We start from the raw sequence: 14,116 nt of genomic DNA on the forward strand, positions 1-14,116 counted from the left end.
TGGACACAGCACTCCAGGTGCTGCCCAAGCAGTGCTGAGCACAGGGGAACAATCCCTGCCCTGCTCCTGCTGGCCACACCATTCCTGAGCCAGGCCAGGAGCCTTCTTGGCCACCTGGGCACTCTGCTGCCTCATGTCCAGCCTGCTGCCACCAGTGTCCCCAGGTCCCCTTGTGCCCGGGCACTGCCCAGCCACCTGCACCATCCTGCCCCGAGGGGTCCCACAGTTCATCCCTGGGGATCCAGCCCCATCCTGCGGAGGGAGCCGCTCCCTTCTCCCCCCTGTGAGCTGTCCATGGGCGGGGTGGGAGGGTGGCTGGGCCCAGGGGGCAGGAATTGAGGCTGTGTGTGTTCATCCCTCCTGCTCCAGGTGATGTACTTCAGCTCCCTCTTCCCGTACCTGGTGCTTGTTTGCTTCTTGGTGCGGGGGCTGCTGCTGCGTGGGGCAGTGGATGGGATCATGCACATGTTCACACCCAAGGTGAGAGTTCCAACCCCATCAGGGTTCTCCTCCTGGCTTTTCACGTCCTATTTTCCCTTATTCTCTTATTATTCCTCTTATTTTCCTCCCCACCCCAAAAATCAAAGTACCAGCCCCAAACTTGGGGACCATGATAGATCATCAGGGTGTGGAGTGGCTCCCAAAATTCAGGATGTGGCCAGGACAGCCACAACCCTCACAAACTCACCACCCTCAACTACCCAGATGCCAGGCTGGGGGACACAGAGGTGCCCAAGGGAATGTATAAATACAAAGATTTAATGGAGAGATGCTGGCTGGAAGAAAAACCTCCGTTGGTGGTATGCACTCATTAATTAAGCAGCTAATTAATTAATTAAGCAGAGATGTAGATGAATCAGCTCAGCTGGCGAGGCTGTTAGAAGACATTAATTGTGGTTCCTTGATGAATGATGCTGGGAGGTCTCCAGGCTGCAGCTCTGGCTCCTGGGAGAGGGGGAATGTGGCTGAGGGGGAGCAGCAGATAAAACACCCCCAGCCAGGATGTTTGATTTCAGTGCTCCAGGAGCTCTGGGAGCAGGAGATGGCCAGGGGAGGATGGAGACACATCCCTGGGCATGGGGTGGTGCCCTGGGCTGGGGGGACACGGGCTGGGGAGCTGCACAGAGAGATGGGTCAGGTCAAACCTTGTCCTGACCTCTGCGTGCCTCAGTTTCCCTCTCTGTGTGAATGAGGAGTGTTGCCAGCCAGGGGCTGTGTACAAATCACAAATGGGATGGGGCTGTTAGGAACTGCCTTGAGCTGTTTTATTTTCCAGCATCACTCTCATTCCATGGTAATGACAATGGGAAGATGCCACCAGCTCCCATCCCAGGCAGCAGACCAAGAACTCAATGTTACAATTCACTTTATAAGTTTTTTGACCAATCACACAAAACAAAAGTACATTGACAGTAGTTCTATCCACCACTATAAGCACAGGTACCTTTGGTTAAAACAATGCTTGCTTATTTTGAATATAAAACCTGCTTGTGAGCCTTAAAGCACAATGCACAGAGCTCCATGATTAAGCTTCAAACTTCCTAATATCTCACTAGATAAACTTTTCTGTAGCTTAGGGAGTTATTCTAGACAAGTGTTAATACACAGACTATTGTTCTATTTGTCCTTACTTTTCTACTTTTTAAATAATTTTTCTGCTGACCAATCTCATGGCTGCTGCTTGGCTCCAATCCCAGTTCTGCTGTGTCTGAGGCCTTTTGCAGCTTTCCCAAACCCCTCTGATTTTGTGCATTCCCACAATGAGAAGGACCTGTGAGTGCTGGGTAAAGCCAGACCTGAGCACGGCAGATCATGGAATCACAGAGTGGTTTGGGTTGGAAGGAGCCTTAGAGATCATTTCCTTCCACCACCCCACCAAAGCAGCCACAGCTGCCCCAAAACCAGCTCAGCCCTTTTAATGTCATTCTGGGATGGGCTGTGGGGCCACCTAACTCCTTCTTCTGTCTTCTCTCCAAGCTGGACAAGATGCTGGACCCCCAGGTGTGGCGTGAAGCAGCCACGCAGGTTTTCTTCGCCCTGGGCCTGGGTTTTGGGGGCGTCATTGCCTTCTCCAGCTACAACAAGCAGGACAACAACTGCCACTTCGATGCCACCCTCGTCTCCTTCATCAACTTCTTCACGTCTGTGCTGGCCACCCTGGTTGTGTTTGCTGTGCTGGGCTTCAAGGCCAACATCATGAACGAGAAATGCGTGGTGGAGTAAGATTTGCTTTGTCTCTGTTTGGGGTGGGCAGGTCTTTGCTGCTGCCAGTTGTGGCGGGTCTGGAGCTGGATGATCCTGGGGTTTGGTGGGCCCAAGTTCCTGATGGGCAGGAGCTGGATTTCCAGGGATGCACCTCTGTAGCTGAGGGAGTTGGACATTCAGCTCCTCCAAGCTAAAATCCAGCCCCAAGATGGGCTCTTAATCTGCAGCTGGGGTGTGAATCCAGCGTGTCTCAGGTGCCCTGCATCACCTGAGAGGTTCTGCTCTCCCTTAGGAACGCTGAGAAGATCTTGGGCTACCTGAACACCAATGTGCTGAGCCACGACCTCATCCCACCCCACGTGAACTTCTCCCACCTCACTGCCAAGGACTACAACGAGATGTACAGGGTGATCATGACGGTGAAGGAGGGGCACTTCAAAGAGCTGGGCCTGGACGCCTGCCTGCTGGAGGATGAACTCAACAAGGTACCTGGTGGCACTCCTGGAGGGACCAGCAGGTCACTGTGACCGTGTTCACAGGGGTCCCAGGATGAAGGAAGAGACGAGGATCTGACTCCATGTTTCAGAAGGCTTGATTTATTATTTTATGATATATATTACATTAAAACTGTACTAAAAGAATGGAAGAAAGGATTTCGTCAGAAGGCTGGCTGAGAATAGAATAGGAAAGAACGATCATAAAGGTTTGTGTCTCACACTGTCTGAGCCAGCTGGGCTGTGATTGGCCATTAATTAGAAACAACCTCATGAGACCAATCCCAGATGCACCTGTTGCATTCCACAGCAGCAGATAACCATTGTTTGCATTTTGTTCCTGAGGCCTCTCAGCTTCTCAGGAGGAAAAATCCTAAGGAAAGGATTTTCCATAAAAGATGTCTGCAACAGGTCACCCTCCCCATTGCCTCTCCCTGTGTCAATCCTGGGCACATGGATCTGGAAAAACAACTTTAGAGACCCTCCAGGGATGGAGAATCCAAGTCCCTGTGGTTTTACCCAGCACACAGGGGTTCTCCTGGCGTGGGAGAAGCTCTGTCCAGTACAGGTTGAGCAGGGTCATCACCAGCTCATCTCCAGTACCAGAGTGGGATTTTCCTGAAGGGGGTTTGGTGAGGGAGACCTGAGAGGGGCTCAAAGTCTGTGTCCCTGACAAGTTTCTTCTCATATTTTTGTCCTCTCCCCACGTCAACAGTCGGTGCAAGGGACTGGCCTGGCCTTCATTGCCTTCACAGAAGCCATGACCCACTTCCCAGCCTCGCCCTTCTGGTCTGTCATGTTCTTCCTGATGCTGATCAACCTGGGCTTGGGGAGCATGATCGGGACCATGTCAGGCATCACCACACCCATCATTGACACCTTCAAGGTGCGCAAGGAAGTGTTCACAGGTGAGGCCTCTTCTCCTGCAACCTCCTTGGGAAGGGGTGGGAGGTCCCCATTGCCTTGAGGAGTCACTCCAGAAGAGTGTGGACATGGTGGGGGGTGAACTGGGCCATGCCCATGCAGGGAATGGACCTTCTGGAGGTCCTGGTGTCTCTCAGAGGCTCTGCTGACCATGCCTATGCAGGGAATGGACCTTCTGGAGGCAGTGGTGTCCCTCAGGAGGCTCTGCTGATCATGCCTGTGCAGGGAATGGACCTTCTGGAGGTCTTGGTGTCCCTCAAGAGGCTCTGCTGATCATGCCCATGCAGGGAATGGACCTTCTGGAGGCCTTGGTGTCCCTCTGGGGTCTCTGCTGACCATGCCCATGCCGGGAATGGACATTCTGGAGGTCCTGGTGTCTCTCAGAGGCTCTGCTGACCATGCCCATGCAGGGAATGGACCTTCTGGAGGCAGTGGTGTCCCTCAGGAGGCTCTGCTGACCATGACCATGCCCATGCAGGGAATGGACCTTCTGGAGGCAGTGGTGTCCCTCAGGAGGCTCTGCTGACCATGCCCATGCCGGGAATGGACATTCTGGAGGTCCTGGTGTCTCTCAGAGGCTCTGCTGACCATGCCCATGCAGGGAATGGACCTTCTGGAGGTCTTGGTGTCCCTCAGGAGGCTCTGCTGACCAGGCCTGTTTGCTCCCCACAGTCGGTTGCTGCATCTTCGCCTTCGTAGTGGGGCTGATCTTTGTGCAGCGTTCTGGAAACTACTTTGTCACCATGTTTGACGATTACTCAGCCACGCTGCCACTCACCGTCGTGGTCATCCTGGAGAACATCGCTGTGGCCTGGATTTACGGCACCAAGAAGTAAGGAATTTCTAGAGAAAAGGAGTAACTGTGGTGTAACTCCTGACTAGAAACCCTCCTTCCACCTCTTGGCTTTTTCTCCAGGAGCAAATGCTCCAAGGGCAGTTATAGAGGCAGGAGTTTGGTTCACTTTGATCCTCCTGCCTTGCCCTGGTGTAACACAGCCCCTTCTCATGGGTTTCTCCTCTTGGTTGTGATGATCTGTTGCTTGTGATGACCCTTTTTTCTGAGGTTTCCAGGTCCTCCTGGAAGGGGGAGGCTGTTCCCCACAGTTCTCCTTGTTCAGAAGCTGTCCAGAGCAAAGGCAGCTCTGGATAACACTCAGATGGTCTTGTCCTGTGCAGTTTTCCACAAGTTCTTCAGGCTTGAGGGATGCTGAGATGGTCAGCTGGGTTCTTCAGGCTGTACCTTGTGCATCAGCAGGGCTCCTGGGAGGTTGTTTCTCACTCAGAGATGGAGGATGTTGTGGACGCCCTGGAGGGGCTTCTCCTAAGTTACACCCCATTAGCTCCTTCCCCTGTTCCTGTGCCTTAACATAGGTGTTGTGAGGCTCTCCCTCCCCTTTCCCTGATTGGGTCTCACCTTGATACTGCCTGGAGACCAAGGTCAGCTGGGAGGCCCCTGGGGGAGAGAGCTGGATGCTCTGGGGAGAGCATGTGTCTGAGATGAATTAAACATCTATTTTGCATCATTATGCAAAAGCCTTTTTTCCTTCTTTACCCTGGACTTTACTAGCAGCAATTCAAGCTGCAATAGGATGTCACGATTCCATGTCTTTCCTCGGCAGGTTCATGCAGGAGCTGACAGAAATGCTGGGATTCCGGCCCTACCAGTTCTACTACTACGCCTGGAAGTACGTGTCCCCCATCTGCATGGCCGTGCTCATGACTGCCAGCATCATCCAGCTGGGAGTGAGCCCCCCGGGATACAGCGCCTGGATCAGAGAGGAGGTGGGCACAGCTCCCTTCCCCACCCCTGCCCCAGTCTCGGGTTTTGGTTGTTAATTGCTGCCCCAAGATGTGCAGGGTGTCTCTGTTTCAGCCCCTGCATCTGAAGAAAGACTCAGAGCTCTTCAGTTTTCTGTCTTGAGGTTGTTTATTAATTCTTATCTATAAAATTTTCTTTCTGCCCAGCTGAGATCTGCTCAGCAGGGCAGCCACAGGCACTCTGACCGCCCCAAGGGTGGTGTTGTCCTTTTATACTACAAACTACATAGAACATATTTACACTTAATTCCCAATACCTATCACCTATGTTAGACAGTGCACTTCTACTCTAAACCAATCCCAAAGTGCCAGCATCACTGCAGAAAATGGAGACCAAGAAGAAGAAGAAGAAAGGCTGGACATGCCCAAGTTCCTCCATCTTGTCCCCATAACCCCCATACCAAAAATCCTAAAATCGACATTTTCACCCTGTGATAATTTTATTATTGTACTATTCTAACCTCTGTGACTTTCAAATGCTCATACAAAGCTGGTAACTTGCTCCAGGGCCCACAATCAAACTCCCAGGTGCCCTGGGCTGTGTGCCAGGGTCTCTGAGCCCCTGGTGGGGTCCTGGCAGCTCTGGACACCCAGGGGGATGCACTGAGTTCTGACACCCCAGCACAGCAGGGGCAGCTCAGAGCTGCAGAGCACTCTGTTCATCCCAGCTCTGCTCATTCCTCCTTCCTCTCCTGCTGGGTGACATTCCCACCCTCTCATCCTCTGGGACTGGTTTGTTCACGCTGCCCAGATATCTCCAGCCAGCTCTGCCCGTGGGCTGAAGTTTGTGTTGATTTTAGTTGGCTCCCACAGCTCCACACTGTGCCTGTGTGGGGATCCTTCCCTTTGACCTGAGCCCACCCTTCATGTGGTGTCCCTAGGTCTGGCAGGAGGCAGGAGGAGCTGTCTGGTGTTTCAGAGATGTTGTACCCTGTTGGGAAGGATGAAAGTTTAACAAGAAAGTCCCACAGATATGTGTGCTTAGCAGAAAGATTTTTAAATGTAGAATCTGGTGAAGGAATAGAGATGGAAGCAAGTTTTGCTATAGAAGGAAAGAATTACTGAGCCAGTCTCACTGGATAACCAAGGAGGCAAAGGGTGTGTTAGTTAGAAGGGGTTTTTATGACTTAGAGCAAAGGATAAACCCACCTCAAACAAGAAGATGTTTTTACCAAGCAGAAAGAGAGCACAGGCAAACAAGGCAGCAAATGGTGCAAGTAGAAAAAAGGTCTCAGAATTTTCCACTGCAAGAAAACTGAAAAACAACTTCTAGCTTAAACTGTAATGTACTGACTGTTAGTGATTGGGAAATAGCAACATGAATATGGTAATTACAGCAGTTATGATAGGCTATAGATAATAGTTAAGGTATAGATTGGTTCTGCTGTATTAAGGTGCTCAGCAAAGGAAAGTCTATAATGCATTGTAACCAAAAGAAAAGTCTATAATGCATTGTAACCAAACCAAAGGGTCTCCAGGCCTGCCTGCAGCTGGAGCTGACAGCTGTGGGCACAGCTCTGTCACCCACAACCCTGGACTGCTGTGACATTTTGGATGGAATAAACTGCATTTGGAAGAGCTGCCTGGATCCCACATCCCTCATTCAGGCTCTTACAATACCTGGTCGTGACCGTGTTCACAGGGGTCCCAGGATGAGGGAAGAGATGAGGATCTGACTCCATGTTTCAGAAGGCTTGATTTATTATTTTGTGATATATATTATATATATATATATATTATATTAAAACTATACTAAAAGAATAGAAGAAAGGATTTCATCAGAAGGCTGGCTAAGAATAGAAAAAGAAGGAATGATAACAAAGGTTTGAGTCTCAGACAGAGAGTCTGAGCCAGCTGGGCTGTGATTGGCCATTAATTAGAAACAACCATCATGGACCAATGCACCTGTTGCATTCCACAGCAGCAGATAACCATTGGTTACATTTTGTTCCTGAGGCCTCTCAGCTTCTCAGGAGGAAAAATCCTAAGGAAAGGATTTTTCATAAAAGATGTCTGTGACACCTGGTGGGCATCACTGCTGCAGCAGCCCCGAGTCATTAACATCTGTCTCTTCCAGGCTGCTGAAAAGTTCCTGTTCTACCCAACATGGGCCATGGCCATCCTCATCTCCCTGATCATCCTGGCATCCCTCCCCCTGCCCCTGGTCTTCATCCTCCGGCAGTTCCACCTGGTGTCGGACGGCTCCAACGCCCTCTCCGTCACCTACAAGAAGGGTCGGATGATGAAGGACATCTCCAACCTGGAGGACAACGACGAGACCCGCTTCATCCTGAGCAAGGTGCCCAGCGAGACGCCGTCCCCCATGCCCACGCACCGCTCCTACCTGGGCCCCGGCAGCAGCTCCCCCCTGGAGATGAGCGCGGCTCCCAACGGACGCTACGGCAGCGGGTACCTGCTGGCCAGCACCCCCGAGTCTGAGCTGTGATGGTGGCCTGCCCACCCACCCCCACCGGGAGAGGAGGGCACTGGGGAGTGGATGCTGGCTGTCCAGAAAACAGGAAAATTAATTATTAAGGGTGAAGAAGAATTAATGACTTAAGATGAAGAAGAAACCCCCTCTTAAAATCGTAAGCAAAGCAGCCATTTCTGAGGTGACGTCGGGAAGAAGGGATTGCAGGAGGGGCAGGACTCCTCTGACAACCCTCGGTGGAAAGGCTGGACCCCTGGACTCACCTCCAGGGAAGGGAAGAGGAGCAAGAGATGCTGCAATACCTTTCCAAGAGTTGTTCTCGTGCAGCTCAAATCCGAAGCAAAGAATCTCTCTTTTCTAAGCAGCTGATGGTTGGAACAAGGACCTGGCAGCAGGTGGGAAGCCAATCACACTTCCTCCTGTCACCCAGAGCTCTTCCCTCCCTGTCTGTTGTCCTTTAGCCGGGAGGAGTCATGGCCTTATTCCAACGAGCACAATTAATCATCGATGTTCATAGCACAAGAAGGTGCTGTTGTTGTCACCATCGTTGTTGTTGTTGTATCTCCTGTAGGTTTTTATAGCTGTGGACACACCCAAATAACCCCCCAAATTCTGACCAGGGATGGCAGGGAGCAGCGTGGGGCTGGCTGTGATGTTGGGGTGTGTGAGACAGGGCAGGGTGAATCCCTGGAATCTTTGCTGCCACCAGCACAGGGACGGTGGCTGGGAGTTCTTTGGAGATGTCACAGCCATGGGATGGAGTAGCTGGGATGCTCCATGGGTTGGTGGTGATGGTGCTGAGTGGCAGGAGGACCCCTGAAGTGACAGTGGTTTGGGGGTGTGAGCCTGTGTGGGGTCTGGGTGGGGTTGGTGTGGTGGGGGTCAGGAGGGCTCTCCTGGAATTACTCCTGACGTGTGGGATGCTCTGCTGAACCAAAACCCCTGGCATGGTGACCATCTCCTCTCACTCCTCTCTTTAGATGTCCCAGAGGGACAAGCAGAGGAGCTGTGGGACATCCAGTCCTACCACACTCCTGGTTTAGCTCTCAGGAAACCACCCCTGACTTCCCTCCTTGTCCCCGTGCCGAGGTGAGCTGGGCACTGGCTCTCTCTGGACGTGCCTCCTCGTTTCTCCTCGTGTCCCTCCGAGCCTGGGGTTTGGCTTTGCCTCCTGTCACACCCCCCAGGAGCCCAGCAGCCTTTGCATGGGGGTGACCAGCTCTTGGGGACCACAGGCATCCGAGGGGCAGCAGCTCCTGCGAGCCAGTGCCAGGTCCCCAGGAGCTCTTGATCCAGCCTGGGGAGCCCTTATGAGAGTCCAGGGGCCTCTATTGTGCCCATCCATGGTTTGGGGTGATCTGACTGATGTGACCTTATCTTGTTTCTCCCCAGGCTGTTTGGAAAGGGTGGGATCTTCCAGCTCTGAGTCCTGCTGGGACCGAGGGTCATTTTCCTGAATCCTACCTGTAACCAAGCACTTCTGCCAAGGGTGTCAGGTGGCATTGTCCCCCTTTTCCCTGGGGACATGGAAGCAGCACACTCTCTCCCCTCTGTTGCCTCCAAAGGCTGGGGAGTGCCTCCCCTGATCCTGCTGGGCTTAGGTTGTGCACGAAGAGCTTTGAGGCTGCTCTGAAGGCCACGTTTGTGGGTGCTGGTTCCTGAGCCCTTCTCTCCTCTGCTTTCCTGCCAATTGCTTTTCTTTCACCTTGGTTCTCCTTTTGGCTGGAGGTGAAGGCAGGAAGCTGCTGGTCCATTCACCACACCCTTGACTCTCAGCATCCCTGGGGCCAGCAGGTTCCCACAGTGACATCTCCTGTGGGTGTGATCCTTCATTCACAGCCTTCTCCTTGGACTTGGCTGGTGACCTGGAGACTCTTCCAGGACAATTAGCTCAAGCCCTTCATTAACTGTTTTTCTGGGGGGAAGATGGAGGAGTGGAATGAACCAAAGCAGCTCAGTGATGGTGCCAAGATCTGTGAGTCAGGATCAGCCACGTTCCTCCAGAAGTTCCCCCTTCCTCATCCCCTCCCATCTCTTTCTCCTTCCTCTGCCCATGCAGGAGGGACACAGACATGTCCCCATGGCATCATCTCTGGAAGGGAGAACCCCAAATCTGGTGGCTTTTCCCCATCATTAGGCAACATTTCTTATGGAATCCATCCTCACTGACCAGCAGAACAGAGGATGAGTCAAATCCTTGCCCAGCATCACCTCCCCATCACCCCTGAGCCCGGGGGCCGGGTTCCCACCGTAGCTCCCATGGAGTTAATGGAGCAGGACCCCTCCATAGCCACAGCACTCAGTCCCATGTGCTCCCATGGCAGGATGCTCCTTGAACCCCGGGGGGAAGGATCCAGCCCTCCCTCTCTCCCACCCCTGTTCCCAAACCAGCCAGGGAGGAGCTCGCTTTCCTCCCTTCTTGCAGCATCAATAAGAGGCAAAGTCAATAAGAAGGTAACAAAGAAGTTATATTATATATATATATAAAATATATACAGAGAGAGGAGATGGAATAATAACCTAGAGATTCTCTATTTCTATTGTATATTTATTCTGTAAATGTCACTGTAAATGCTGTTAAATGACAAATCGTATTCCAAAGTGGCCCATGACCTATTTTCATTCCCAGTGCTGTACAGATCAATTCTCATTCTATAGCAGGGCATATTTTTACCTTTTTATTTCTTGTGTGTGCTGGGTGCACGTCCCCTCCTCCCCCCAGCCTGGGGCACCCTGGGCATCCAGCAGAGAGGAGGAGGAGGAGGAGGGACGCCCCCTTTACTTTTACCTGTGGAAATACTCGTGTTTTGTCGTGGCATTTGCTCGGTGTTAGACACGGGGTTTTGGGGTGGGCTGTGTGTGTGTGTGTGTTAGGTTTTAGGAGCTCCATGTTGGGTGTGTGTGTTTGTCCGTGGGGTGTGCGTGTCCGTGTGTGTGGCTGCCTTTAGGATTCACTTCTGGCCTGGACTCGCTCACTTTTGGGGCCTGTGTGGGGGCTTCTCCCTCCACACACCTCCTCGGGGTGCCAGGCTGTGCATTGGGCCGACCCCCGGTGGCTTTTAGCCCTAGAAATCACTTTTCCTCTTTTTCTGCACAGAGGCACAGGGAATAGCTGCTAGTTGTGAGCACAGGCACTTTTCAGTTTTCCTTCAGGCAGTGGGACAAAGAGGGGGGAGCCACTGCCCGTGTCCCTGTCCCCCCACATCAGCTCCTGGGTGGGTTCCCAGCCCAGATCCTGCTGCCCAGAGCAGTGTGGGGTCCCTGCTGCTGGGCAGGGCAGGAGGGGTCCAGACCCTGCTCCCTCTCTGTGGGGAGGGTGTGCAGTGCATTCTGCAGGGGGCACAGAGGAGGTTGCTGGAGGGGCACGCCCTGGAAACAAACTGGAAACTGGAAAAACAAACTGGAAACTGGAAAAACAAACTGGAAAAGGCAATTCTGGCCCTTGGGGGCTGGAAAAATGATGACATTGTGCTGCTGGAGATACAGGTCCAGCCTGTAGGGCTGGATTTGGGATGCTCTGTTCCCCAGCCTGTAGGGTTGGATTTGGGATGCTCTGTTCCCCAGCCTGTAGGGCTGGATTTGGGATGCTCTGTTCCCCAGCCTGTAGGGCTGGATTTGGGATGCTCTGTTCCCCAGCCTGTAGGGTTGGATTTGGGATGCTCTGTTCCCCAGCCTGTAGGGCTGGATTTGGGATGCTCTGTTCCCCAGCCTGTAGGGCTGGATTTGGGATGCTCTGTTCCCCAGCCTGTAGGGCTGGATTTGGGATGCTCTGTTCCCCAGCCTGTAGGGCTGGATTTGGGATGCTCTGTTCCCCAGCCTGTAGGGTTGGATTTGGGATGCTCTGTTCCCCAGCCTGTAGGGCTGGATTTGGGATGCTCTGTTCCCCAGCACTGCTCTCTGCTGCAGGGACCTTGACCCCAGTACAAGGCAGGGGCTTGTGGAGCTGGGTCCCCAGGCTGTCCCACGGCTCAGTCCCTCCAAAACAGCCCCTTCCTCACCTCTCAGCTCCTGCCCAGACCCTGACAGGTCACATTAATCCCCAGCACCTCCCAGGAGCAGCTCCCACTGCCTTCCAATGGTCCCCACCCTTCCCGAGCGTGGCAGGAGCGGGGCCGGCTGGCCTTGGTGGCCGGGAGGGACACGGCACAGCCACGGGGACACGCGGGATGCGGCTGCTTCCCCTGGGACAAGCACAACAGCGGCGAAACCCTCGTGTACAGGTAAAGCACAGAGCTCTAGAGGCGCGTCCCTGTCCCCGGTAGCCGCTGTAGTTCCCACGTGTGCCGGGCGGGGCCGGGCAGCGCCGCCCGGGCTCCTCGGGCACCGGGAGAAACCCTGTAAGAGCTGTATCAGAGTCTGATTAAAAGTCTCTTCTTACCAAGTGTCTCCTCACCGAGTCTCCTCTGTGCCTCTGTTTCCTTTCTTGGGCGGGCTTTGGGGTCTTTTTAGGGTGGCAGAGACAGAAAGCAAAGGGCCCATGGGGTGTTGAGGTCTGTCCATCCCTGTCTGTCCCACTGTTGTCCTTCTGTCTCCCCTCATCCCTTCCTCCACCCAGCACCAGCCTCTGCGCGGGCCTTGCTCAGATTGAGCTGTCTGTGAGTGCTTCAGGAGCCTGTGGAGGTTGTTTTCCACCCTGGGCCAGTTTAACCAGTACACCTCGGCTTTCCAGGGCACTGGGACTGCTCTGCTCCTCTGCACGATGCCCTGCTCACAGTGCTGCTGGCTTGTCCTGAGTGCTGGAGAAGCACTTGGGGTTTCCAGCAATCCCAGATGACTTCAGCTGCTGGGAATTAGCTTATGTTAGCTGGGGAGCAGAGCTGCCCCTTCCCTTCCCTTCCCTTCCCTTCCCTTCCCTTCCCTTCCCTTCCCTTCCCTTCCCTTCCCTTCCCTTCCCTTCCCTTCCCTTCCCTTCCCTTCCCTTCCCTTCCCTTCCCTTCCCTTCCCTTCCCTTCCCTTCCCTTCCCTTCCCTTCCCTTCCCTTCCCTTCCCTTCCCTTCCCTTCCCTTCCCTTCCCTTCCCTTCCCTCTCTGGTGGTTTCTTTGGCTTCTCCAGGGCTGCTTGAGGGAGGATGAGGAAAGAGGGGAGAGATCAGGAGAGATGGATCCAGAGGAGATTGCCACCCTGGGGATGGCACCACACATGGGGACACTGCCATGGCCACAAACCAAACCTGTCCCCCTGCAGGGGCAGCTGTGGGGAGGCAGGGAGGGTCTTTTGGGCAGCACTGACAGAACCAGAGGTCACAGTCTCAAGCTGCACCAAGGGAAATACAGGTTGGGTATCAGGAAAAAGTTTTTTACAGAAAGGGTGATAAAGTTCTGGAATGTTCTGCCCAGGGAGGTGGTGCAGTCTCCATCCCTGGGGGTGTTTAACAAAGCCTGGATGTGGCACTGGGTGCCAGGGTTGAGTTGAGGTGTTGGGGCTGGGTTGGACTCGATGATCTTGAAGGTCTCGTCCAACCTGGTCATTCTGTGATTTCTGTGATTCTGTGATTCTGTGATTTCTGTGATTCTGTGACTGGGGTAAGTGTCTGACACAGCTGGAGGAGCAGCACTGCCCAGGGAGGGCACAGGAGGTGGCACAGGGTTCTCCCTGTCCCAGAGGACATCCAGGACCCAGCTCTGGGGGCAAAATCCCCCAGGAGTGATGCCCAGGACAGTGGGGGCAGCTCTGACCCCAGCACAGCCCAGGCCTGGGGGAGCAGGGATGGAGATCCCAGCTCAGGACAATGCCAGGAGCTCAGTGGGACACACGTGTGGTGTCACTGCTGTCCTGAGCCACCACAACTCAGCCCATCCTGTGCTCCCAGCGGCTGAGAGGGGCCAGGAAATCCCAGTGCCAGGGGCTTCCTGGAAACAGGTGAGAAAAACAAACTGGAAAAAGGCAATTCTGGCCCTTGGGGGCTGGAAAAATGACAGAGAAATGGGCCCAAATGTGGAATTTAAGCTGAATACATTCTATTTTAAAAACCCCATAAATATTGAACTTCCTGTGACAGTGAGGGAGAGAGGTTTCAGAGCCTGCTGGGAGCTGCAGGATGTTGCTGTCAGATGTGGGGGTGGATTTTGGATGTCCCATCTCAAAACAGCTCTGGACCAGGCTCCGGGCTCGAGGTGGGTTCGGACACGAGGTGGAGCTGCTACAGCAGCATCTGCTGTGATTCCCGGGCACCTCGGGAAGGAAAAGCACGTCCCGATGCTTACAGACAGGGAAACCGAGGCACAGCCCCGCCGCACCAAACGAT

The 14,116-nt window shown here is 53.6% G+C and overlaps 1 protein-coding gene across 2 annotated transcripts in view; it reads left to right on the top strand.

Moving 5' to 3' along the window:
- Positions 1-12,253, top strand: part of SLC6A17 (solute carrier family 6 member 17) — a 33,976-nt gene extending 21,723 nt beyond the window's left edge. For both annotated transcript variants that reach the window (XM_036398264.2, XM_054517263.1), the window contains 7 exons: positions 370-480; positions 1,978-2,219; positions 2,498-2,690; positions 3,415-3,607; positions 4,296-4,455; positions 5,243-5,405; positions 7,519-12,253. In XM_036398264.2, coding sequence (XP_036254157.1) covers positions 370-480; positions 1,978-2,219; positions 2,498-2,690; positions 3,415-3,607; positions 4,296-4,455; positions 5,243-5,405; positions 7,519-7,887 — 1,431 coding nt within the window. In that variant the 3' untranslated portion in view covers positions 7,888-12,253. The remainder of the gene's footprint in view (positions 1-369; positions 481-1,977; positions 2,220-2,497; positions 2,691-3,414; positions 3,608-4,295; positions 4,456-5,242; positions 5,406-7,518) is intronic.
- Positions 12,254-14,116: the final 1,863 nt, after the last annotated feature.

This window comes from Molothrus ater, chromosome 25, assembly GCF_012460135.2.
Source record: "Molothrus ater isolate BHLD 08-10-18 breed brown headed cowbird chromosome 25, BPBGC_Mater_1.1, whole genome shotgun sequence".
In the NCBI taxonomy this organism is placed as follows: domain Eukaryota; kingdom Metazoa; phylum Chordata; class Aves; order Passeriformes; family Icteridae; genus Molothrus; species Molothrus ater.